This window comes from Acipenser ruthenus, chromosome 36 (genome assembly GCF_902713425.1).
Source record: "Acipenser ruthenus chromosome 36, fAciRut3.2 maternal haplotype, whole genome shotgun sequence".
Taxonomy (NCBI): Eukaryota; Metazoa; Chordata; class Actinopteri; order Acipenseriformes; family Acipenseridae; genus Acipenser; species Acipenser ruthenus.
In genome coordinates, this window is record NC_081224.1 from 618,908 (window position 1) to 644,591 (window position 25,684).

Sequence of the window (25,684 nt, forward strand, 5' to 3'; positions counted from 1 at the left end):
ATCGTGATCATTTAATGCAATACGCTTGATCAACGGAAGTACTGAAACCAAGGGCTGGGCCAGTTCCTCATACTTTGATGTCGCATACCTGCTTCATTTTTTATTTATTATTATTATCATCATTATTACTTGGGCAGCAGTGTGGAGTAGTGGTTAGAGCTCTGGACTCTTGATCGGAGGGTCGTGGGTTCAGTCCCAGGAGGGACACTGCTGCTGTACCCTTGAGCAAGGTATTTTACCTAGATTGCTCCAGTAAAAACCCCAACTGTATAAATGGCTAATTGTATGTAAAAATAATGCGCAAAAATAATGATATCTTGTAACAGTTGTAAGTCGCCCTGGATAAGGGCGTCTGCTAATAAATAAATAATAATAATAATAATAATAATAATAATAATAATAAAAATAATAATAATAATTTAGCAGACACTTATCTTAAGCGACTTCGAGACTAGGGGATGAACTATTTATCAAAAATTGCGGCTACAGTGTCACTTACGATAGGTTAGCTTCAGTGACTTGCTCAGGGTCACACACACACACACACAGTGAGTCAGTGGATGAGCCGGGATTTGAACCTCCTGGTATCCAAGCCCCTTTTTTACTTTAACCAGTGGATCACCCAGCCTCCTTGGAGTCAGTGTGGTCCAGTGGTCAAAGTCCAGGGCTTGTCACCTGAAGGTCACCGGTTCAAATCCCACCTCTGCCACTGACTGACTCACTGTGCGTGACCCTGAGCAAGTCACTTCACCTTCTTGTGCTCCGTCCTGCGGATGAGATGTCAAATCAATGTCCTTTTGTAAGTGACTCTGCATATAACACACAGTTCACAGCCTGCCTCTGTAAAGCACTTTGTGATGGTGGTCCACTATGAAAGGCGCTATATAAAAATAATTCTTATCTGTGTTGTTATTTTGCTGCTGCAGTTGCGACAGGACGTGGTGGTGTGCATGCGCAGAGACACTGCCCTGGAGACCGCGCTGAACGCCAAGGCTTACAAACGCAGCAAGAGGCAGAGCCTCCGCGAGGCGCGCATCACTGAGAAACTGGAGAAGCAGCAGAAGATCGAACAGGAGCGCAAACGCAGGCAGAAGCACCAGGTGAGAAAACGATTCGCAGCACAGGGGCGATTCTGCCAGTCCGAGAGAGAGAGAGAGAGAGAGAGGAGGGCAGAGGGGTCATCCGTCACGCTAAACACTACGAAGACTAATTAAGTATTACTAAAAAAAAAGGGGGGTTAATGCTTTGTTATCGGTGTCTTGTAGGAAATGTAAATCAAGACGTTGCCGTGCTGTACTAATTCATTTACGTACAGAAGTGTCCTTCGTGTGCAGATGCGGTCAGAAGTTTTGCTTTTAGGATTGAGACATAATTTTAAAAAATGAACATGATGTAGATCTTTTACTTCACATCATATAATCAAAGAGATGATATTGCATAAAAGTCTACCGGAAGCTGTAATAGTAGTATTTCATGTTGGATTTTGAAATGTCACTTTTTTTATTTTGTTTAGTAGATGGGGGGGGGGACGGGGACGACTACACAGCGGTGTGTAATTCCTTATGTTAACGTGACATTATTCAGCAGTTTTTCATTCGACTTCACAAAGCAAAATGAGATCATTTTTAGCCACGTCTGTTGGAGTGATGATGAAATACAACTGTTAATATTTATTTATTTATTTATTTATTTATTTATTTATTTATTTATTTAATTTTCTTCTTGTGTTTCGTAAAAAGGAATACCTCAACAGCATTCTCCAGCATGCCAAGGATTTCAAAGAGTACCACCGCTCGGTCACCGGCAAGATCCAGAAGCTGACCAAAGCCGTGGCCACGTACCACGCCAACACGGAGCGCGAGCAGAAGAAGGAGAACGAGCGGATCGAGAAGGAGAGGATGAGGAGGCTTATGGTAAGCAGCCGTGTCCCGGGGGAGGGTGTCTCATCTTGATTGCAGCAAAGCCCTTCATCCTGGTCACCAGCAATCCTAGTTTTAATGTTTGTGTTCCAATCCGGGTTCAAAATGTTGTTTATTGATTGGGGGGAGGGGGCGTTCAGGAATAGGTGATGTTGCACTACGGTCGTAACGAGCAGCTATAACTTAGCAGTGTGGCTGCAAGGACGGTCAATTCATTCATTTATTATTATTAGAAGTAATTTAGCAGATGCTTTTATCCAAAGACTTAGAGACTTGGGGGGTGAACTGTGCATCAGCAACTGCTGCTGTAGTCATTTCCAATAGGAGCTTGTTTGTTTTACGTCTCCCCCGAAGGACGGAGCACAAGAAGGCTCAGTGACTTGTTCAGGGTCACACAATTAGTCAGTGGCTGAGGTGGGATTTGAACCGGGGACCTCCTGGTTACAAGCCCATTACTTTAACCACTGGACCACACATGTTTCGTTCTCCCATCTAGGCTGAGGATGAGGAGGGCTACCGGAAGCTGATTGACCAGAAGAAGGACAAGCGCCTGGCTTACCTGCTCCAGCAGACGGACGAGTACGTGGCCAACCTGACGGAGCTGGTCCGCGCGCACAAGGCAGCCCAGGTGCTGAAGGACAAGAAGAAGAAGAAGAAAAAGAAGGTGCTGTGCGAGGGTTCCAGGGGTAGGGGAGGGGCTGGGGTGTGGGGCGGCTTCTGTTGAAGCGTGAGAGGATCAGACTAGACCTGGAGTCAATTACAATTCTAATTGTGTCATTTTGAACCTTGGCACACCGGCGTAATTGTAATTACTGTCCAATTACAGTTCAATTACGCCTCTTTCCAAGCTGAATCATTCACAGTTCTATGTTGTGTGTTTTTCTTTACATTGAGCGAGCATTCTTCTTAGTTTTCAACCACTTTTTTTTTTTAAACACTACAGGGTATGTTTCTGTATTTTGTTCCTGTGATTACTTCTTGGTAGAATGAAAACGCAGTAAACATGTTAATGTGTGAAGCTACTTATGCTCATTTATTATTTAGTGACATTGTATTGTAATTGAACAGAATAGTATTGGAATTGCAATTTCAGCAAACGATGCTGCTGTAATTCTAATAGAGCCCAGGTTTGGTACAGACATGGCTACGTCCCTATTTCATTTGAGGGAGCTGCTAGCCCTGTTTCCCCCCCTTTTAAAAAAATTTAAAAAAAAACACACAACTTAAGTGGTGGTGAAAAATTTGGGTTTTTAAACCTAGCGTTTTTTTAATTATTTTTATTATGTTTATTATAATTGTCTTTCCCTTTCTCCCAGAAGTTAGAAGTCCCTGAAGGGCAGACTGCAGCTCTGGGTCCTGACGGGGAGGTGAGTTGTTCTTTTGTTCAGAGGGTCGCGCTTTAAGATTCGTTTACTGTTGCTGCTGCCGCCGCCAACATTAAAGCTAAGAAAATCTGCTTTAATTATTGAAGTTCATGGAACCTTAACCCAATGAGTACCAAATTCTTTCTTTCTATCTTTTTCTCTCTCGCTTTCTTTCTCGCTCTCAGCCTCTGGACGAAACCAGTCAAATGAGTGACCTCCCAGTGAAGGTTATCCATGTGGACAGTGGCAAGATCCTGACCGGCGCTGACGCCCCCAAAGCTGGACAGCTGGACGCCTGGCTGGAGATGAACCCTGGGTGAGTGAGTTTTCTAGCCTCTTCGCTGCCTCTCCGCACCTTCCTAGTCTTTGCGTTTTGAGCTTCGTGTCGTGCTGTTTCCGTCTCTGATCAGTCGTGCTTTTCATTGCAGATGACAGCTGTGTCAGGGTTGGGAATCAGACTCCCGCTGCAGAGCAGTTTGATCCCTTCCTGGATTTACTATGAGTTTAGACACACCTGAGCTTGTCCCCTACACACACTGTGGCTGATCAAGCTCGTAGTAAAACCTGGAATGGGTGAAAACGCTGCGCAATAGGAGGTCTTATTTCCATCCCTGTTGTACGATAACTACCTGCCTAAACACGGAAGTAGATCATTTGTCTACGTGTAATTAAAGCTTTCAGTTAAAGCGGAAACTCAATTGAATGCAATTTGGTTTCTGCTGTGGTCCAGTGGATATTGCTGTACTTTTAAAATCTGTCTGCATTCTCTGTACTGTACACACAAGTGCAGCGTGCTTGTGATCCTGTCCACGATATTGCTGTATCAGAGTTGCAGCGTTTCTCTAATGCAGGGATTCTCGTGGCGGCTGTTATTTTCTTTGCTTGGTTACACACATGTCCGGGTTTAGCATTAAAACCCGTTTTTTAAAACTTGCCTGAATGGTTTCAGGAAATGAAACTGGGTTCACCTTTTTCTGTTTTACCGATGCTGTGCTTTCTCGTGTCCCGTATCTGCAGCTATGAAGTTGCCCCGAGATCCGACAGCGAGGACAGCGGGTCTGAAGAGGAGGAGGAGGAGGTATGTGAGACATTCGTAACCCAGCCAGTAAGAGATTTTTCCTTTATTTATTTTTTTAATTTGTTTCACCAACGGGAAATGTTCCAAGGACACCCTATACTTGCACAGTGCAGCCAGCTGCAGCGTCGTGCGTAAAAATGGAAATGCTAGCTTATGACATACCTAAAGAGGTTCAATTTGAAGGAAGTGAGGGGGGGAAAACAAATGCATTTAAAAATAATTAACGATTTTAAATAAACAACAATTTGTGGTGGTGGTTGACGTTTCAGCGTGTAGCGGGATTGAGTTACGACATGTCAAAATAACTTGATTTTAAAAATCAATAAATTAAATATTTTGACTTAGCAAAATGTATTTAATTTTATCGGGGTGATGCAAAACTTTTGACCATAACTGTAGTTAAGAGAATTAAATGCTCCAGAAAATTACTAAGCAGGACAGTGGCACTTAATGGGTTAAACCCGTGACTCGCTTGTGGTGGTAGTTGATATTTCTGTGGGTATCAAAGACAGGATTGAGTTAAGCATGTTGAATTAAGTAGTGAACGACCTCAAGTGATCATGGCTTGAAGCCGTAACTAACTCATGCAGTGTACCTATTAAATCTGATGTCGGTGCTGGGTGTGTTGCAGTCCTGTGTGTGCCTTTATTTGGAGCTGGGAGTGTAACTGTGTGTGTGTTTCAGGAGGAAGAGGAGGAACAGCCTCCCCCGCAGCCCAGCCAGTCCGCTGTGGAAGAGAAGAAGATCTCCGACCCAGACTGTGAAGAAGTGTCCGAGGTCTACGTCAGGCACATCCTCGAGTGAGTAGCAAGCATGTGGCGTTCTCGCACGTCAGTGAGTGGGTACCTCCTGCGTATGGCGTTCTCGCACGTCAGTGAGTGGGTACCTCCTGCGTGGGGCGTTCTCGCACGTCAGTGAGTGGGTACCTCCTGAGTGTGGCGTTCTCGGATAGCCTTGAGCGAGTCACCAAGTGAAGACCACATTTCATCTGCTCAATATTGCCAGATTTAGAAACGCTCAAATCTTATCTGACGGGCGTTCTTGATTTTTGAAGACCTCAAAAAAGACTGCCGGTTTAAACGGTTTTCGCTGCGTTAGCCGACATTGACAGCGCGGTTCATTTTGAAAGTAGCGCCCCCTAACAGGAAGTGCAGCGGTCCGCATTTTGTGAAACGAGACTGTAGGAGTTCTGCACAGTTTAATTTAATACGATGCGAAGCCTGGTGCTTTCTGAAATTGTCACATAATTAACACCAGAAAGGTTGCTGAGTGATCAGAATTGTTTTGTGGCAATGCTTATCATTTTTAGTAACAAGCCTCGACTCCTGTTGTTGCTCGGGGGGAGAATATTTGGCTTGGTTTTAGATTTTAACGTCATTTCAAATTGCACTTGTTTTCACTTGGGGGGGGGGGGGGGGGTATAATATATCCGGATGTGACACTGAATATGAGAATGTAAATTCTGGTTTGGTTTTGGTGTTTTTGAGTGTTTAACTTCCTTGCTGTGGGCTCTTGCAGCAACGCCAAGCAGGATGTTGATGATGAGTACGGCTCTGCTGCTTTCGCGCGGGGGCTGCAGTCTTACTACGCTGTCGCTCACGCCGTCACCGAGAGAGTGGACAAGCAATCTTCACTCCTCGTCAACGGACAGCTCAAACAGTACCAGGTGAAGAAAAAGAAACAATCCGATTCCTTACACAACTTTATTTATTAATATTCTTTTAGAGATTCATTCCTAACAAAATTATTGTTTTAAAGTTACATGGCTTAACTCGCACTAGCCCTGCTGCTGCTGCACCTAGTCCTGGGGTTCAGAACTCCCCTCAATGAAGTCTTATTAATATTGAAATGATCAGGAGCCAGGAGTTTGAGCAGGGTTACAAACTCACACTAGCCCTGCTGCTGCACCCAGCCCTGGGGTTCAGAGCTCCCCTCAATGAAGTCTAGTATTATTCTTATTGAAATGATCAGGAGCCAGGAGTTTGAGCAGGGTTAGAAACTCACACTAGCCCTGCTGCTGCTGCTGCACCCAGCCCTGGGGTTCAGAGCTCCCCTCAATGAAGTCTAGTATTATTCTTATTGAAATGATCAGGAGCCAGGAGTTTGATCAGAGTTAGACACTCGCACTAGCCAGTTAACAGTGATTGGGGTCTTTTCTCATTACAGGTGAAGGGACTGGAGTGGCTGGTGTCTCTCTACAACAACAACCTGAATGGCATCCTGGCTGACGAGATGGGTCTGGGGAAGACCATCCAAACCATCGCTTTAATCACCTACCTCATGGAGAACAAGCGCATCAACGGACCCTTCCTGATTATCGTACCTCTCTCGTACGTGTGTGTGTGTGGTGCTGCAGTCTGGATCTGGGCCAGTGTGGTACTCAGTTCTAACCCTGGAGATCTGGTTCAGTCTAGTCCGGTCCCAGGTTCTGAAATGAGTTCATTTGAACTTTGCTTAGAGGAAATGGACTCCGATTTGGGACCTGCTTGGAATAAAAACTGGGAATGGAGTGGATCTCCAGAGCCAGCATTGAGTTTCAGTGGGTTTTATCTCCCTCTTCAGTCACCCTGTGCACAATTTATACTATGTTAAGTGTCATGGCTACGTATCTGTTTTATAATGCAATGGTCTCGATCCTAAAACTGTCGACGAAGCGAATCCTTGTGGCCAGAGCTGTGTGTGCAAAGTCATGGATAGATTCACCAGGATGCCTATTCAAACTGTTTAGTGTGTCTTCAAACCCTTGCGGTCCATGTGACCCGTTATTCCACTGTGTTAATCACGTGTGTTTTGTCTTGGTTTGCGGTTTCAGAACGCTCTCTAACTGGGTTTATGAGTTTGATAAGTGGGGCCCCTCCGTGGTGAAGGTCTCCTACAAGGTAAGCTGGTGCACAGAGCGTTGATCGCACTGTCAGTGCAGCACTGAAGAATGTGGTCTAGCTTGCCGTCATTTTTATACACTACGAGAAACAGACTTCAAAAGATGGCACAGTACTTTGAATTCGCATATATATCTGCCACCCATTCCACCATCACCAGATGTGTGTGAATTATTATTTTTATACTTGTAATGTGTCCTGGTTAATTTTTAATCCTTGTGAAAGGAGCCGGGTTGGAGGGTCAATTCTCTCATTTTCAATTCCAATTCCTTTTTAAAATCCATTTCCATTCCCTTGTAATCAATTCCTTTGACGACAGGCTTTATTGAGCAAACACACAAACCCACACATACGACCAGTTGTATGAATGTTTGCTTAATAAAGCCTGTGTCGTAAAAGGAATGGGAATTTATTTTTATAAAGGAATTGGCCCCATCCCTGAAGATGACGAGTCGTGATATACGTGCCTTTTTGTGTTGTACACCCATCTAAAGATTTGCTGAATTACTTGTCATTGTTTTAAAGCAAATAAGGGCAGAAAAGCCCTTTGCAATGATGCAAGATACCAAACCTGTCTCTTGAAATGAAACGCCAGTGTTTATCCGTTATACACCAGTGAGAGAGGAGCGGGGAGAGGGGAGAGTGAACATCATGTGCTGTAAATGCAAATCGTCTTCTCTTTCAGGGCTCCCCAGCTGCGAGAAGGGCCTTCGTCCCTCAGCTACGCAGCGGGAAGTTTAATGTGCTCCTCACCACTTACGAGTACATTATTAAGGACAAGCAAATTCTAGCCAAGGTGAGACCTTCCTTTGAAAAGTTCCAAGGATGGAAGTAAGACTCCCTTTGTACAGCAGTTTGATCCATTCCTGGTTTTACCAGGGGTTTAATAAGACGCAGCTGAGCTTTGTTACCTACACACACTGTGGCTAATCAAGCTTGCAGTGAAATCTGGAATGGGTGAAACTGTTATGCAATAGGAGTCTTATTTCCATCCCATAAGTTGCATTGTTCAGAAGTATCTGTTTTATAAAATCCTATTTCTTACAAGTCAGTCATAAAACAGAAACTTAGAAATGTTTTCTAGTGTCACCAGTTAATGCTGTGATGCTTCGTTGGCTTACCCTAAACCTTCACATGCTGGTATTGGTAGGTAAGCACTTGGAAGAAAGCACTTTTGCAGGGGTGACAGTGCTACACATTTGCAAAAAATGATGTATCCACCAGATGGCACTGCTGTGTACAGCAAGCCTGTTAAGTGAATTTACAACATTTTTATAGTCTTTTCATTTAGAGGTTCACTTGTGTTCAATTACTACCTTACGCATTAGCAGCAGCTCAGAGAGAGAGAGAGGCACTGAACAGCAGCTCAGAGAGAGAGAGAGGCACTGAACAGCAGCTCAGAGAGAGAGAGAGAGAGGCACTGAACAGCAGCTCAGAGAGAGAGAGGCACTGAACAGCAGCTCAGAGAGAGAGAGGCACTGAACAGCCGCTCAGAGAGAGAGAGGCACTGAACAGCCGCTCAGAGAGAGAGAGGCACTGAACAGCCGCTCAGAGAGAGAGAGGCACTGAACAGCAGCTCAGAGAGAGAGAGGCACTGAACAGCAGCTCAGAGAGAGAGGCACTGAACAGCAGCTCAGAGAGAGAGGCACTGAACAGCAGCTCAGAGAGAGAGGCACTGAACAGCAGCTCAGAGAGAGAGGCACTGAACAGCAGCTCAGAGAGAGAGGCACTGAACAGCAGCTCGGAGAGAGAGAGAGAGACACTGAACAGCAGCTCAGAGAGAGACGCACTGAACAGCAGCTCAGAGAGAGAGGCACTGAACAGCAGCTCAGAGAGAGACACTGAACAGTAGCTCAGAGAGAGAGAGAGACACTGAACAGCAGCTCAGAGAGAGACACACTGAACAGCAGCTCAGAGAGAGAGAGACACACTTTCCCTGAGCCGCTACACTTCAGACACCCACTGTAATGAACCTCGTGCTTCTCTGCTCGCCTCCCCTCCACCCCCCCACCCCCCGCAGATCCGCTGGAAGTACATGATAGTGGATGAGGGTCACCGCATGAAGAATCACCACTGCAAGCTGACCCAGGTCCTCAACACTCACTACCTGGCTCCCCGCCGCCTCCTGCTGACCGGCACCCCGCTGCAGAACAAGCTGCCCGAGCTCTGGGCTCTGCTCAACTTCCTCCTGCCCACCATCTTCAAGAGTTGCAGCACGTTCGAGCAGTGGTTCAACGCCCCCTTCGCCATGACCGGAGAAAAGGTAACCTGTGCTTCCAAAGAGGTCTTTTTATACCTGGGAAGTTCCCAAATTCATTTCTGTCGGTAGGGAGGGGGGGATAATTGAATTTTGATACATTCTAAGTCGTTTAGCTATTTAGCAGACAATTTTATCTAAAGCAAACTATGCATCAACAACTGCTGCTGCTGCAGAGTCACTTCCGAAGGACGGGCGCTACCATTCTAGAAGTTTTTCAGTTTTGTAAAATGTGTTTGTCAGCGTCCCTGTTTTTGAGGGCAGTCAAGCTCGTCTGTAACAGGAGCAGTGAAGCATTCACCCCAGCTGTGAAGCGAGCCTGCATCGGAGCGGTCTGTTCTGTTGTGTTGAAGCTGCTTCCCTCTCCTTTTGCAAGGTGGATCTGAACGAAGAGGAGACCATCCTGATTATCCGGCGTCTCCACAAGGTGCTCCGCCCCTTTCTGCTCCGGAGGCTCAAGAAAGAGGTGGAGGCACAGCTCCCTGAGAAGGTACAGACAGCCGTGTGTTTGTAGGATTCTTTTTGTTATAACCCTTTTATATATTCGTATTATTGTTTAGCAGACGCCTTTATCCAAGGCGACTTACAGAGACTAGGGTGTGTGAACTATGCATCAGCTGCAGAGTCACTTACAACAACGTCTCGCCAGAAAGGCGGAGCACAAGGAGGTTCAGTGACTTGCTCAGGGTCACACAGTGCTGGGCTGAGCAGGGATTTGAACCTCCTGGTTTACAAGCCCTTTTATTTAACCACTGGACCACACCACCTCCTATCCGACCATATTTCACATTGAGAATGTATATTATACAAAAAAAAAAAATATTTCCATGTTCTTATGTGTGTGTCAAATACTGACCCGTCTTGTGTTTTGTTAATCTGTCCGGTCCTGCGTTTTCAGGTGGAGTACGTGATTAAGTGCGACATGTCAGCGTTGCAGAGAGTCCTCTACAGACACATGCAGGCCAAGGGGGTGCTGCTGACCGACGGCTCCGAGAAGGACAAAAAGGTACTGACTGCACCCCTTTGCGTCGCTTCCAGCACCACTTTTAGAGTTGATTATAAGATCCTGCTTTTGACTTGCAAAGCCTGGCTCCTGATTTGATCTAAAAGCGTTTTTTTCGCTATGTGTACCTAGACGTGCTTTTAAGGTCGGCTGAGTCTGGTCTTCTGTCCCTCCCAAAGATATTAAGACAAAAAGGACAGAGAGAGAGAGAGAGAGCTTTGTTACAATGCTCCCAGATTGTTGAATATACTACCATCTGATATTAAAGATGCAGTCACTTAATATTTATAAATAGAGATTAAAAACTTTTTTTAGACTAGCATTTCATACAACATTTTAAAAGTGTTGCATCTTCATTTTATTTCTCTACTAATATTTTCTTCTGATTCATTTTACTATAACTTTTTTCGTGTTTAATACATTTTGTCTGTTTTTATTGACTTGTAAAGCGCTATTACTAAATACACTTGATTTAATTTCATTTCACTTAACCCTGTAACGCCCGTGCGAAATGAGAAAAGCTACTTTATTGATATAGATAAGGTTTTTTTTTTTCTTTTCTCTCCTGTCCAGCAATACGTAATGTATTGCGTGTGAAAGAAAAAAATCCAGCTTGTGAGGCGGAATTTAAATAAGATTAAAAATAGCAGAGAGGTGGTTAAGCCATGTGTTATATACAGAAATGGTGATTAGAGGGTTCATTGAATCCCTGCCCTCGCTCCTGGCAGACCTGTCCTCATTATTGGTGCATTCTGTAACGATCACAAAGTGAACCCTAAAGCCTTGTGCTCTTCCTCTGCGCAGGGGAAAGGTGGGACGAAGACCTTGATGAACACGATCATGCAGCTGAGGAAGATCTGTAATCACCCGTACATGTTCCAGCACATTGAGGTAATCCTGCGGTCACCCGTACGGGACGCGTCCTGTTCTGTCTTTGAGATTTTTGTTTTAAACCTATTACAAATTGAACTCAGATCTACCGCGTTCCACTTCAGATCTGTGTGGTGGTGTTTTAATTCATTTATTTTTAAATCTGAGTAGTTGCCTGGTTTTATTTTGCGAGGTGGTGTGTTTTTATAGACAAACCTTCCTGTTTGCGCTGCACTTGATTTAATCTTTTTTAAACTTTTTGTTCTGGTTTCAGGAATCCTTCTCCGAGCACTTGGGCTTTAGTGGTGGGATTGTGCAGGGGTAAGTTGTTACAAGGATCTACAGCTGCGAAATGTGCCACAGCTGACCCTGGGTGCGTCTTTCAGGTTATTCATGCCCGCCTTTTTAAGCCAGGGCTGGGATCAATTCCTTTTTAAAACGAATTCCCAATTCACCTTTTAACCCTTTGCGGTCCATTTATTAATCGCGCGTCAGGTCTAATTAATTTTCACACGCGCAGTTAATTTTAGACGCGCTGTTTAAAAGTATTTTTTTCCACAGTCAAACGGGTTTAAATGGCCCTGCATATCAACAAAGCACTCACTAGGCATCTCCAGCCCCGCCCCACCCTTTCGTTCGCTATAGCTTTCACCTATGTAAGAAATAAATAATAATAATAATAGTCGTACATACCGATCGATCATCTCCTGATCACTCGTTTTATCACCAAACTCCTCAATAATGCGATCCAAGTCATTATTTTATTACTATAACATCTCAAAAAAGCTCTGCAAATGTCCGTGTGATTCACAGTCAGCCAACTTGTTTACTTACGACCGCCCCGTTATCTGATACCTGATACCATGTATGACTATTCATGAGATACGCCTTTTTTATTTATTTATTTATTTATTTATTTATTTATTTATTTTCGACTTGTCTCGGCTCCTGTCGCTCCCACTCGGCAATTGAATGGTTTTCTCGGCTTTTTCTGGAGAAAAAACGACTAGAAATCCGTTTTTTGCGTTGCTATAATGATGTCGGACCCAGTCCGACAAAGGACCTGTGAGGAATAATTGCAATGTCGGACCCAGTCCGACAATGGACCGCAAAGGGTTAATCCCTTCCAAGTCCTTCAAAGGAATTTTGTTTTAAAATGGAATTGGAAATTGATTAGATTGGAATTGGGGGGGGGGGGGGGGATTGATTTTAAGAAGGAAATTGGGGACGGGGGGGGAGAGACGCATGGATTTTCCGCTACCCTGCTGTAGGCTTGTGTGTTTGCAGCAGGCTCGTCCTTGGGGTTTATTAACAGCATCTAGCTGTCTCGCTGATAGACGATGCCTCGATCCTCGGGTCTCTGAGAGAGCAGGGAGAGCCTTCACGGTGGTAGAATCCGTTCTGGGTCTGGTAACGCCTCGCCTTGCTTCTCTCTCTCTCTCCTAGACCCGATCTGTACCGGGCCTCGGGCAAGTTCGAGGTGCTGGACCGCATCCTCCCGAAACTCCGCGTGACCAATCACAAGGTGCTGCTCTTCTGTCAGATGACCTCACTCATGACCATCATGGAGGACTACTTCGCTTACCGCAACTTCAAATACCTCAGATTGGACGGTGAGCACTGGTGGGGGTTCAGGGGCGGTAGCTTTGGAAGGGGGACGGGGGACGGAGGGGCAGGACCGTTCTTTTATTTTGTAGGAGTGGTGGGATGAATATGAGATTTTCATGTCGGGGATGTAAATACGACTCCTATTGCATAGCCGTTTCACCCATTCCAGGTTTTACTATGAGCTTGATCAGTCACAGTGTGTGTAGGTAACAGCAGTGTGGAGTGGGGTTAGGGCTCTGGACTCTTGACCGGAGGGTCGTGGGTTCAGTCCCAGGTGGGGGATTGAACCCACGAGATTGCTCCAGTAAAATCCCCACTGTATAAATGGGTAATTGTATGTAAAAATAATGTGCTATCTTGTACCAATTGTAAGTCGCCCTGGATAAGGGCGTCTGCTAATAAATAAATAAATAATAATAATAATAAACTTTTCAACTTGAAGTTTCTTTTAGAAATACCACTGAACAGTTCAGTTAATAATGTGTGAATCTGAAAGTAGTTTTTATAGATTCTTTCTTGTTCTTGTCTCCAGGAACCACTAAAGCTGAAGACCGGGGAATGCTGCTGAAGACCTTCAACGACCCCAATTCCCAGTACTTCGTGTTCCTGCTGAGTACTCGCGCCGGAGGGCTGGGGCTCAATCTGCAGTCTGCCGACACGGTCGTCATCTTCGACAGCGACTGGAACCCCCACCAGGTAACGAGTGTCCCGAGTGACCAGGGAGAAGATGATCCCGAACCGAGCCAGGCTTCTCCCTGTCCCCGGCACATAATATCATTATTATTCAGTTATCTAGCAGACACCTTTATCCACGACGACTTACAGGTGTTACAGGGCAGTACAGGGATACAATGCAAGCTTCATATTTAAATAGAGTAATAATTAATACTGGAATTCAATATGAACTAGGATACAACAAGTTGGGATTAAAACAAGTTAAATCTACAATGACTGTCATACTATTAGTAGTGTAAGGATAGTGCATCAGCTGAGGATCCAGTAACGTGGTTCTGAGGTCAGGCGAGTCCAGTGCAGAGCAGGAGGGGTAGAAGGGCTGATGTTTTCCGGTAGCTGGTTCCACCACAGAGGCGCTTAGGTTTCGAACAACCCTCTCTGTCCATTAGTAAGAGATGCTAAGGCATTGAGTGTGTGGCACTAAAAACGTTCTCTTGCTCTGTCTCTCTCCTCTTTCTGCTCTCTCGCTCTTGCGTGCTCTCTCTCTCCTGCGTGCTCTCTCTCTCTTTCTTTCTTTCTTTCTTTCTTTCTTTCTTTCTTTCTTTCTTTCTCCCCCCCCCCCCCCCCCCCCCCCTGCAGGATCTCCAAGCCCAGGACCGCGCTCACCGCATCGGTCAGCAGAACGAGGTGCGAGTCCTGCGTCTGTGCACGGTCAACAGCGTGGAGGAGAAGATCCTGGCCGCTGCCAAGTACAAGCTGAACGTGGACCAGAAAGTGATCCAGGCGGGCATGTTCGACCAGAAATCCAGCAGCCACGAGCGGCGCGCCTTCCTGCAGGCCATCCTGGAGCACGAGGAACAGGACGAGGTCGGGAGCCAGGGGGTGTGGCGCTCCGGGGGGGTGTGGGTGAGTGTGATCTCAGGACAGCGGCCGTAACCCCCCCCCCTCACCCCCCGTATTACACACCAATTATTTATTTATTTTTTCTGCCCGCTGCTACTCTGAACCCAACTTGAACAACACCAAATTTTATTTTTTTAAACATTTTTGTAAAAATGTCTTGCACTTTTTTCCAGAAGTGCGCCTTTTATCTTCCATTTTTTTATACTTTTTTTTTTTAACTTATCTAATCCGCTAGTGACTATTTAACATCAAAGTAAATCTGATATTTTTAAATGTTTGTTTATAATAAAAACTGTTTTTCTGTATTTTTATTTCTATTCACGTTATATTAGAGCCATCGCATATCTTCAAGTTAGAGACTAATAAAGCCTTTCATCTGTAGCCTTTTACCAAGAATGGGGAACAAGATCTCTGTTTCTCTTAACAAGACCTCTCTGTTTCTGTCTCTGTCTGTCTGTCTGTCTGTGTCTCTCTCTCTCTCTCTCTCAGGAAGAGGACGAGGTCCCAGATGATGAGACTGTGAACCAGATGATCGCCCGCAGCGAGGAGGAGTTCGATCACTTCATGGTGCGTTCTGGGGAAACCTTTTAACCCCTTTTTTAAGACGATTTTCTATTCAGGGACACCTAGATATATTTAGCGAGCCGGCAGTCTGAACAAACTCCCCGTCCCCAGCTGTGCTGATTTCCTATAACAAGAAGAATGTTTTAGGGCGGCGGTGTGGAGTAGTGGTTAGGGCTCTGGACTCTTGACCGGAGGGTCGTGGGTTCAATCCCAGGTGGGGGACACTGCTGCTGTACCCTTGAGCAAGGTACTTTACCTAGATTGCTCCAGTAAAAACCCAACTGTATAAATGGGTAATTGAATGTAAAAATAATATGATATCTTGTAACAATTGTAAGTCACCCTGGATAAGGGCGTCTGCTAAGAAATAAATAATAACAATAATTTCGGGGGAGTGTTCTGCTTGCGAGATGTCTTGCTCATTAAAATTAACATAAGGGGAGACGGTTATCTATTCAGAGATACCAGGGTGTTTAGTAAGTATGTGGAATAATGTAGATCTCCTTATCTGACCCTCGCTGTCTCGCTTTCCCACCAGCGCATGGACATGGACCGGCGGCGCGAGGAGGCCCGCAACCCGAAACGCAAGCCCCGCCTGATGGAGGAGGACGAGCTGCCCACCTGGATCATGAAGGACGACGCGGAGGTGGAGCGGCTCACCTGCGAGGAGGAGGAGGAGAAGATGTTCGGCCGCGGCTCCCGGCAACGCAAGGAGGTCGACTACAGCGACTCGCTGACCGAGAAGCAGTGGCTCAAGGTGAGGGGAGAGGAGAGGAGTGCTGGGGTTCAGCAGCATGTGGGGTGAGGGGGAGAGGGGCACCCACCTCATAACGCTCACTGGGAAATCAGGCCAATTAGGCAATTTCTTTTTTAAAGTGTGTTTTCTGTCTGGTTTTTAAACTCTTAGCTAAAACCAGGAATGGATCAAACTGCTGTGCAATGGGAGTCTTTATTGCAAGCTGTTTTATTTTAAGACTGTCCCTTTGCAGTGTAATTCTGCTGGCAGGGAGCATGTCAACGTCGGTACACTATAAAACACAGGGATGGACTCCTGCTGCATAGCCGTTTCACCCTTTCCATGTTTTAATAGGAGTGTCTAGGTAACGAGCGCAGGTGCGTCTCACTATTAAAGTCCGGTATTGATCAAACCACTCTGCAGACGGGGGTCTTACTTCCATCCCTGTCTCCTCCCCCCTCCTCCTGCAGGCGATTGAGGAAGGAACGCTGGAGGAGATCGAGGAGGAGGTGCGGCACAAGAAGACGACCCGGAAGAGGAAGCGCGACCCGGACCTGGCAGCGCCGCCCGCCCCCACCCCCACCCCCACCACGAGCACCCGCAGCCGCGAGAAGGACGATGACAGCAGGAAGCAGAAGAAGCGCGGGCGGCCCCCCGCGGAGAAGCTCTCTCCCAACCCGCCCAATCTCACCAAGAAGATGAAGAAGATCGTGGACGCGGTCATCAAGTACAAGGAGAGGTGAGGCGGGCGGTGCCGGCTCCCATTCCTTTTGTCTTTTTCAACCCTTAGCGGTCCATTTATTCAGCGCGTCTCAGGCACGCAATTTATTTTAGACGCGCTGTTTTAAAATATTTTGTTTGTAAAACAGGTTTAAAAAGCACTGCATCCCCAGCCCCGCCCCACCCCTTGTTCGCTGTATTTTTCACATACCTCTTCATAGTCGTGCATACCGATTTAAAACATCTCCTGATCACTCGTTTTATAACCAAACTCCTCAATAATGCGATCCAAGTAATTATTTTATTACTATAACATCTAAAAAAGCTTTGCAAATGTCTGTGTTCTTTGAGTGCTGGATGGGGGGGTTATATAAACCACATTTTCTCCTCATGTTGATATTCAAGGGCCTCTTCCCTTTTTTATTCCCTGTTGCAGCAACAACGGACGCCAGCTGAGCGAAGTCTTCATCCAGCTCCCGTCACGAAAAGAGCTGCCGGAGTACTACGAGCTGATCCGCAAGCCCGTGGACTTCAAGAAGATCAAGGTGTGTGTGTGTGTGAGTGGGGGGGGGGGGGGGGGGGTGGTGTATCTTGAAATGAGGACGAGAAATGGGGAGGAATAATTACCAGTTTGGGTAAAACCACCTTCTAAATCGGGGGGGGGGGTCAAACTCCAGTCCCTGGAGGGATGCGGTGTCTTCTGGCTGTCTTGAACTCTGTTACTTTTTTATATTGGTCTAATTATTTGTTCCACTAACTGGAGGACTGACCGTCAGGGGAAAATGCATTGAACAATTCCCCACCCCCCCATAGTAAAAAAAAAAAAAAAAAAAAAAAAAAGTTGCTTGTTTCACAGTTTAAAAACTAGGCATTTCACAATGAAACATACTATATATTAAAGCAAAAAAAAGTGTAGAGCGTTCCTGCATTCAAAATTGTTTGTTTTTCCGTAGAGTTATTCTACAACAAACGTTCCTAAATGTTTAGCAGAAATGTTTCCGATCGTTGAGGCAGCTGGTGTCACGATTTCTTTTAAAGGAATTCAGGGATTCGATAATAAAAAAAAAAAAAAACATGACGGTTCAGAAAATGCAAACAAGAAGACAAAAATAACAGCCAAGCAAGCAGGGAGATGTATTCATTTATTTATTTAAGGTTACCAAAAAAAAAATGTTTTGCAATCTTGTTCATAAACCCATTCCAGCATGCTGACTAAGTATCAGCAGCCACACCTGTGGACCTCCGATTGGGACTCGTGTGCGTAACCCATGACCCCCTCCTCTCCCCCAAACCTTCCCAGGAGCGAATCCGGAACCACAAGTACCGCAGCCTCAACGACCTGGAGAAGGACGTCATGCTGCTGTGCCAGAACGCACAGACCTTCAACCTGGAGGGATCGCTGGTGAGAGAGAGGAGCAGCAGTGCGGCTGCGGCCAAAAGAGAGTGGCATCACCCGCTGCAACCGAGACAGCTTCCGCTAGACTTCTGTGATATCATCGCAGACATTCACTTTGATAAGATGATGTTGAATAAAAGATCTAAATTAAGTTGAGAGAGAGAGAGAGAGAGAGAGAGAGAGAGAGAGAGAGAGAGAGAGAGAGAGAGAGAGAGAGAGAGAGAGAGAGAGAGAGAGAGAGAGAGGAGAGAGAGAGAGAGAGAGGAGAGAGAGAGAGAGAGAGAGGAGAGAGAGAGAGAGAGAGAGAGAGAGAGAGAGAGAGAGAGAGAGAGAGAGAGAGAGGAGAGAGAGAGAGAGAGAGAGAGAGACTCGATCCTAAAATTCTAGGTGATGCAAAACTTTTGGCCACAGCTGTAAATAGAAATAAATAATGTAAATTTTGCTATGATGTATGTCACGCATGACGAAAGGAGACTCAGGTGAGTTATTCATTCACGGTGAGTTTCTGTTTGAATCTTTTTGTCCCACTAACCCATTTTTTTTAATTTCTTACTCCTGAATTTATTTATTTTTTTTAAAACATTGAAAGTTTTGTTGGAACAAAGTGCGAACTCTCACTACAAACACCAGCTCTGTGGTTTTTTTCCACTCTGCGCCACTAGTTTAAAAAATAAACTAGTTGTGTCCCCGTCCCCCCCCCCCCCCACTGTGTTGCTGATTTGCAGATGAGAAGATGTAATGTACATTCAGAAAGGAATACTAGGTAATCTTCCTTATTATAATCGCAGAGTTTGACCCAATTAAAAAAATCCCTAGCTATGATCAGCAAAGAAAAAAGCCAAACAGAAAATGCTCAGAATTCAATTCGAAGACGCTTTCTCATTATTATTGATTGGTCCTGAAAATAGTCAGGAAATATCATCTTGTTTAACAGGTTCCTACGATCTTGTGTGCTTTCCTATTTCGAACTTTAAATATGACGTTCCTTATACATTAGCTTTATCTGGGCTTGTTTGTGTCTGAATATCTCCTAGGGAGCTCAAAGCAACCCAGGGACATACATGAGTCTCAACGGGGCTGACTCATCACCCTGTAGTGTATGAACTATCCTTAAGAGTGCAGAAAATATAAACCCTGTTCACAGCGCTGTATTGGGGGAAGAAGCTAAAAATACGCTTTTGTGCAAACGCTGTGCCCGAACATGTATTTAAGAGAAATAAAACCGTGCTCCTTTCACAGCACTGAGAAGAACGAGCAAGCCGGAAATGTCCGATCTCCGCTCCATATAAAATGAGAGCGTGCCGCTCCCCGCTCGCACTCTCTCTCTGGTTCTAACTCCCTGAGCTAGCCAGACCTGAATTGGATCACAGTCTGAATCTCCAAGTTTCGTTCTGCACAACTCTGGCTGGCATTACAACGTTAGGGTTGGCTCTTTGTGACTTTCATGTGTTTTTTTTGCTTAAATTACTGAATCTGCTCTTGTCAAATCCCCCAGTTACTCCCCTAACCAAAGCTGAACAAAAAAAAAAAAGAATGTGTTTTTCATTGATCTATTTTCAACTTCATGCAAGCAAATTTTGTACAGGTGTGAATAAATGCGCACTTATTGACTTCCTACAAGCTGAGAGAAAGAAAAGAGAAATTTACTATTTTTTTTTTTTTAGCTTTTGTAGACTTCATTGATTTCATAAAACAGATAAATGTTGTCAAAAGGCACAAGCAGACGCCTGAAGTTGGTGCTGTAAAAAAAAAAAATCTTCAATCGTGGGGTTTGATTTTGACAAGAGCGGAGCGGGTGTTTTTGACAGCGTCTGTTTCAGAGTCTCTCCTCGACCTGCGAGATGTTCGGGGATAATGTATGTCTGTTTTGGGTGTTTTTCTTTGCCTGCTTTGAAATCGTTGGGGGTTTTGAATGAACAGATCTACGAAGACTCCATCGTGCTGCAGTCCGTGTTCACCAGCGTGCGCCAGAAGATCGAGAAGGAGGAGGAGAGCGAAGGGGAGGACAGCGAGGAGGAGGAAGAGGGGGAGGATGAAGGATCAGAGTCTGAATGTAAGTGTGATGTGTCTCTGGCTTTGCCGCTTGTGAACAGGGCTGGGGGATCGATTTCCTGTTCAGTTGTTTTCCCTTTTAATCAATCCCAACACATCCTTGATCAAAATTGCAATTTGCAGTGTTCTGTTAGAAAAAAAAAAGAGAGCTTCTCACAACAGTGGCAACTGTTTGAATTAAAATCGGCTTCAAATGAAAGCAGTTGAACGATCGCAACAATTATTAATGTCTCTAAAATATCAATTCCTTCGCTGGATGAACCCTAACCGTGGGATACAGTGCTGGTGTCTGTAGGTCTCCCTCGTTTTTAGATATACAGTAAAACATTGCTTTAAGACCACCTCCTAATTTAAGGGCACTTTTTGCAGTCTCTCCTATTGATGTCAATGCAAAGTCACTGTGGGTATTAACCCATTAAGTGCCTTTGCCCTCATTTGAGGAACAGGCCACTTTGTAATATTTTGCAGCGTTTTTAACTGGCAGCATCTCCCTGTTATTTTAAAGTTTTCTAACAGTTGCTGTGATAACTTACTCCTCATTTTGTTAAGTCCTAAATGTTTGTTAATTCAGCAAACACAGACTCGATTTATAAAATGACGCCTCAATATATAATAGGAGACTGCAGGCTAATAAATGATACATGTCTTGGTGTTTTATTTTTTCCTACCCACGGTGACGGTAAAGCTCTGTTGTGAATCTGAGAACTGAAAGGGCGTTTTTATTTATTTATTTATTTATTATGTATCCCCCCCCCCTCCTCCTCCTCCTCCTCCTCCTCGTCTGTCTTGACCAGCCCGTTCTGTGAAGGTCAAGATCAAGCTGGGCCGCAAGGAGAAGAGTCAGGAGAAAGGCAAAGGCCGGCGTCGGCTGAGCCGCGGCTCCAGAGCCAGGCCGGTGGTCAGCGATGACGACAGCGAGGAGGAGCATGAGGAGGTGAGGGCCAGCAGGGGGCGCCGTGCTGAACACAGGAGTCAGGGGGTGGGATTCGGGTTCAATTCCTCCATTTCAGATTAAACACGTTTTGTAAAGTTTTTATGTAGCTGGTGTATCGGGATCTAACGTTGGCCTTTGTTGGATTCAGTTGAAATTCCTCAATGTTTGTTTAAACTTTTAAGATTAAACACATTTTTGAAGTTTTATGTATTGCGTTAGTCGTGTTTTTGGATTCGGTTTAAAAGTAGGATTAAACAAATCTGTTAAATTTTACGCAGTTGGTAAATTCGTATCTAATGTTAGTCGTGTGGATTCAGTATGAATTCATCAAGTTTAACTTAACTTTTTAAAAAGCATTTTAAACTTTTACATGTTGCATTTAGTGATGGTGGATTCAGTTTGAACGTTGTCAGGTTAAACACGTGTTTAAAACTTTTAGACATGAAACATGTTGGGAATGTTGGTGACAACTCGGATATCCTGTCTCAAAGCGCTGCAGCAGTTTAAAATAATCGCTGACAGATTAATGTGTTTATGTGTGTGTGTGTGTAAGACTACATGTGGCCAACACTGTGTGTGGAATAGACTCTGAATAAACACATGTGTTGCTTCGTGAAATCGTTCATAGATTAAATAGGGACCCCTTTCCCCCTCTCGCACTCCTTCTGTTCATTTGTGTTGTAATACAGGGTTCAAGTAAGAGACTAATAAAGTCTTTCATCTGTAGCCTTTTACCAAGTATGGGGAACAAGATCTGTGTTTCTCTTAACAAGATCTCTCTCTCTCTCTCTCTCTCTCTCTCTCTCTCTCTCTCTCCTCCCTCCCTCTCTCTCTCTCTCTCTCTCTCTCTCTCTCTCTTCTCTCTTTCTTTCTTTCTCTCTCTCTCTCTCTCCACACACAGGAGCGGTCTGCTAGCGGCAGTGAGGAAGACTGAGCGACTCAGAAGGAAACATTCCACGTCTACTTTTTCCGAAGCCCGACTCTGTGGTATTTTTACTTAGGAATAAACTGGGTAGTGATAATTAGTGGCAGATTTTTTTTAGCTTAAAAAAAAAGACAAAAAAAAAAAAAAACATATTTATACAAGTAAGATGTAGGACTGTTTTATTGTCTTGCCTCGTCCTGGAATCTGGAAAAGTTTCAACTTTACCTGTGCAGAAAAAAACCCCATCATGATCTTGTTAGGAACAGCTGAGTTTCTTTTTTGGTTTTTTAAAGTGTTTTTTTTCTGTTTTATTTCCAATGGCAGTTCTGTTTTTGTGAGATGCAGCTGAAGGGATCGTTGTAACTCTCTCAAACCGTGAATGCGTGTGTGTGTGTGTGTAGAAATGCACTCCTAGTATTGTTCTGTATTTTAATTAAATCAGGTCAACACCCCCCCCCCCCCCCCCCCACAGTCTTTGTATCTTCCCTCGGGCATTGGGGGGTGTCTCTCTGTTTGTGTCGGTGTCACTGGATCACAAATAATAAAGAACCCTTACAAAATATGTCAAAAGTCTTTATTCTTCAAAGAATTTCGAAAGGATTTCTGAACAAGGTCTAGAGGTAGAGTTGCAGTTCAAACTGCGTTCAGTGGTACCCTCCCTGCTTGATGAAATGTCGGTCTAATTTTAGTACGTTCTGCAACGCTTGTGTCCCGTTGGCATTTTCAAGAGTTTTTTCAGTTCTTGCTGCGGGACCCCTCCCTTCTGTCAGAATGGTGTTTCTGCACCCAAAGCGATTTCTAAGCAGTGTAGTGATTATAACCAACCCTCTGCATGGTACCACACCACCACCAGAGGTCTCCTGTTGCCTGTCTAGTCTTTGTAAAGGAAGTTTGCATGTCCCAGTTCAATCTCTTGCTGAATGTGTTTTTTATGAGAACTGCTTCCACAGTGCTTATTGTGAGCAGCTTAGAGAAAAACCAACAGCTGTGGTCAAAAGTTTAGCATCGCCTAGAATTGTAGGATCGAGACGTCATTTAAAAAAAATGTATGAACATCATTTTTATATCTTTTTTTTATTTCATGTAATCCAAGAAACTACAAAATGATATCCCGAAAAAAGTCTACCAGAAGCTGTAATAGCAGTACAGTGTTTCATGCTAGATTGCAACGTCCCATTTTTTTTCAGTGTCCGTTTTTTATTAAGTATATGGGAATATGTAATTCAATATGTTAACGTGACATTATTCAGCAGGTTTCATTCCACTTTATGAAGCAAAATTAGTTAATTCTATAGGGTGACTGTGCAAAACTTTTGGCCAGAGCTGTAGTTTCCCCTGGTTTGATAAGGAGTTTCTCCCCCCATTTTCTTCAGTATTGTAAAATTATTAAACTCTTAACTAGACGAATCCCTTATTTCATGGGCAGGGCTACATGGCACATGGATTTTTTTTTTGGAATGTCCTCGAAACTCCATTATCTGGTGCCATGCAAACATTGCGCTGCATACCTGAGTGTGTGTTCACTAAACCGCAGGTCTGCAGGGTACCCTGGACTCCTGCTTCCCTCATTCCAGGAATGTGTGAGGGCTTCCTTCCTCAAGTAAGAAATCAACGTCTGCAGGGATTTCCTGAGGAGCTGTCGAATTCCACAGTGTGTCGCTACGGCGGAGCGCTGAGAGGGAAGAGAGGATGTTCAGGGAGGGTTATGGAGCAACGCTTTCAATGTAGAATTTCGAAGTTGATAAAAGCGCTGGGTTGAAGGTTTTGCATTTATTTATTTTTTTTTTAATAAGACAGCGAAGTTTAAATGGACTGGCTGTGTGTACATTTAGCAAGGCCGTGTTCCCTGATTTATGCTGCACAGCAGTGCTGTGTTAGGAATGGGACAGACTGCCAAACTGTAAATTATAAAATGTAAAATTATTTAGGTGCGTGACATGGGCAAAGTATAAAAGAGGTGCATACAGTATGTGATTATTCCCAGTGATGGACGTATTCTGGAGGCTTATGTATGTATTACATACTGTGTGTGTTTATTTCTATTTTTTCCCCTCTCTCTTAACCCTTGAAGGTACACAATGAATCGAGCGTTGTTTGTTCGAAACGGTTTCTTCTTCAAACGCATTTTGAGAGCGTCACAAGGAGGAAACCGGCAATCTGGAAGACCAGATCCAACCAGTCAGTACATTTTAAAGCCTGTTTCGTGCACCTCATTGCAAAACATCATTTTATCGAAGGGTTAAAAGTCACTCGTCCTGTTGCGATGAAACTTGGTACGGGCGTTCCTTATTGCTATGTGTTAGATACGAACATCTAATTTTGAATTATTTAATTTTGCCGACACTTGTCTGCCCAGAGCCAAGCCCCCACAGTTACAATGCCACCAGTGTGCAAAAGCTGATCTTCTGTACACATCAGAGAGGCGCGGCACAAACAGACCACAGCCAGACTCAATCACTAAATTGCTTTGAGTTTTGAGTCATGGTGATTTGAACAAACATACAATACCAGTCAGTGCTGTCGGAAGAGGGCGTCTCCCTTAAAAACTCCCCCCCCCCCAATCCCGTTCATCTGTCCCAACCCATGCACTGAGAATATTAACCCTTTCCCTGCTGAGTTTGATTCAAAAGTTTTAAAAATGTATATCTGCTCTCTTTATACTCTCTGAACACATCCCCTCTGCTCTGTGCTGGTGAAGCAGAGAAAGAGAAAGGGAGGCTCTTATACTCTCTGAACAGCCTCCCTCTGCTCTGTGCTGGTGGAGCAGAGAAAGAGAAAGGGAGGCTCTTATACTCTGTGAACAGCCTCCCTCTGCTCTGTGCTGGTGGAGCAGAGAAAGAGAAAGGGAGGCTCTTATACTCTCTGAACAGCCTCCCTCTGCTCTGTGCTGGTGGAGCAGAGAAAGTGAAAGGGAGGCTCTTATACTCTCTGAACAGCCTCCCTCTGCTCTGTGCTGGTGGAGCAGAGAAAGAGAAAGGGAGGCTCTTATACTCTCTGAACAGCCTCCCTCTGCTCTGTGCTGGTGGAGCAGAGAAAGTGAAAGGGAGGCTCTTATACTCTCTGAACAGCCTCCCTCTGCTCTGTGCTGGTGGAGCAGAGAAAGAGAAAGGGAGGCTCTTATACTCTCTGAACAGCCTCCCTCTGCTCTGTGCTGGTGGAGCAGAGAAAGTGAAAGGGAGGCTCTTATACTCTCTGAACAGCCTCCCACTGCTCTGTGCTGGTGGAGCAGAGAAAGAGAAAGGGAGGCTCTTATACTCTCTGAACAGCCTCCCTCTGCTCTGTGCTGGTGGAGCAGAGAAAGTGAAAGGGAGGCTCTTATACTCTCTGAACAGCCTCCCTCTGATCTGTGCTGGTGGAGCAGAGAAAGAGAAAGGGAGGCTCTTATACTCTCTGAACAGCCTCCCTCTGCTCTGTGCCGGTGGAGCAGAGAAAGAGAAAGGGAGAGGCTCTTACACTCTCTGAACAGCCTCCCTCTGCTCTGTGCCGGTGGAGCAGAGAAAGAGAAAGGGAGAGGCTCTTACACTCTCTGAACAGCCTCCCTGTGCTGGTGGATGCAGAGAAAGGGAGGCAGTTGTATAAAAACAATGCAACGATTTTATATGTGTGTACTGCAAACATTAGCTTAAGGAAAAGATTCATGATAAAAAAAATCGAGGCTGGCTGAGATACATGTATAGTAAATTCAGTAAAGGAAAATGATTCACCTGTTTGAACTGTTTATCCCACTTCAAACATTTTGTAATGTAACTCATTCAAAATGCCATTGCCCAATACACACATACCAATGTATTGATCTCCAGA

General features: G+C 44.8%; 1 protein-coding gene across 3 annotated transcripts in view; it reads left to right on the forward strand.

Moving 5' to 3' along the window:
* LOC117966877 (transcription activator BRG1) overlaps positions 1-22,039 on the forward strand; it is a 31,295-nt gene extending 9,256 nt beyond the window's left edge. The window contains exons 8-34 of one of the 3 annotated variants that reach the window (XM_059007861.1): positions 927-1,100; positions 1,740-1,913; positions 2,416-2,583; positions 3,236-3,286; positions 3,469-3,599; positions 4,301-4,388; positions 5,046-5,161; positions 5,880-6,027; positions 6,528-6,691; positions 7,174-7,240; positions 7,926-8,036; positions 9,261-9,503; positions 9,874-9,987; positions 10,396-10,503; positions 11,305-11,391; positions 11,645-11,691; positions 12,817-12,983; positions 13,511-13,674; positions 14,293-14,559; positions 15,046-15,123; positions 15,659-15,877; positions 16,327-16,595; positions 17,013-17,121; positions 17,877-17,978; positions 19,893-20,025; positions 20,819-20,958; positions 21,860-22,039. In XM_059007861.1, coding sequence (XP_058863844.1) covers positions 927-1,100; positions 1,740-1,913; positions 2,416-2,583; positions 3,236-3,286; positions 3,469-3,599; positions 4,301-4,388; positions 5,046-5,161; positions 5,880-6,027; positions 6,528-6,691; positions 7,174-7,240; positions 7,926-8,036; positions 9,261-9,503; positions 9,874-9,987; positions 10,396-10,503; positions 11,305-11,391; positions 11,645-11,691; positions 12,817-12,983; positions 13,511-13,674; positions 14,293-14,559; positions 15,046-15,123; positions 15,659-15,877; positions 16,327-16,595; positions 17,013-17,121; positions 17,877-17,978; positions 19,893-20,025; positions 20,819-20,958; positions 21,860-21,892 — 3,672 coding nt within the window. In that variant the 3' untranslated portion in view covers positions 21,893-22,039. The remainder of the gene's footprint in view (positions 1-926; positions 1,101-1,739; positions 1,914-2,415; positions 2,584-3,235; positions 3,287-3,468; positions 3,600-4,300; positions 4,389-5,045; positions 5,162-5,879; positions 6,028-6,527; positions 6,692-7,173; positions 7,241-7,925; positions 8,037-9,260; positions 9,504-9,873; positions 9,988-10,395; positions 10,504-11,304; positions 11,392-11,644; positions 11,692-12,816; positions 12,984-13,510; positions 13,675-14,292; positions 14,560-15,045; positions 15,124-15,658; positions 15,878-16,326; positions 16,596-17,012; positions 17,122-17,876; positions 17,979-19,892; positions 20,026-20,818; positions 20,959-21,859) is intronic. The other 2 variants (XM_059007863.1, XM_059007862.1) reach the window with 2 other exon arrangements.
* Positions 22,040-25,684: the final 3,645 nt, after the last annotated feature.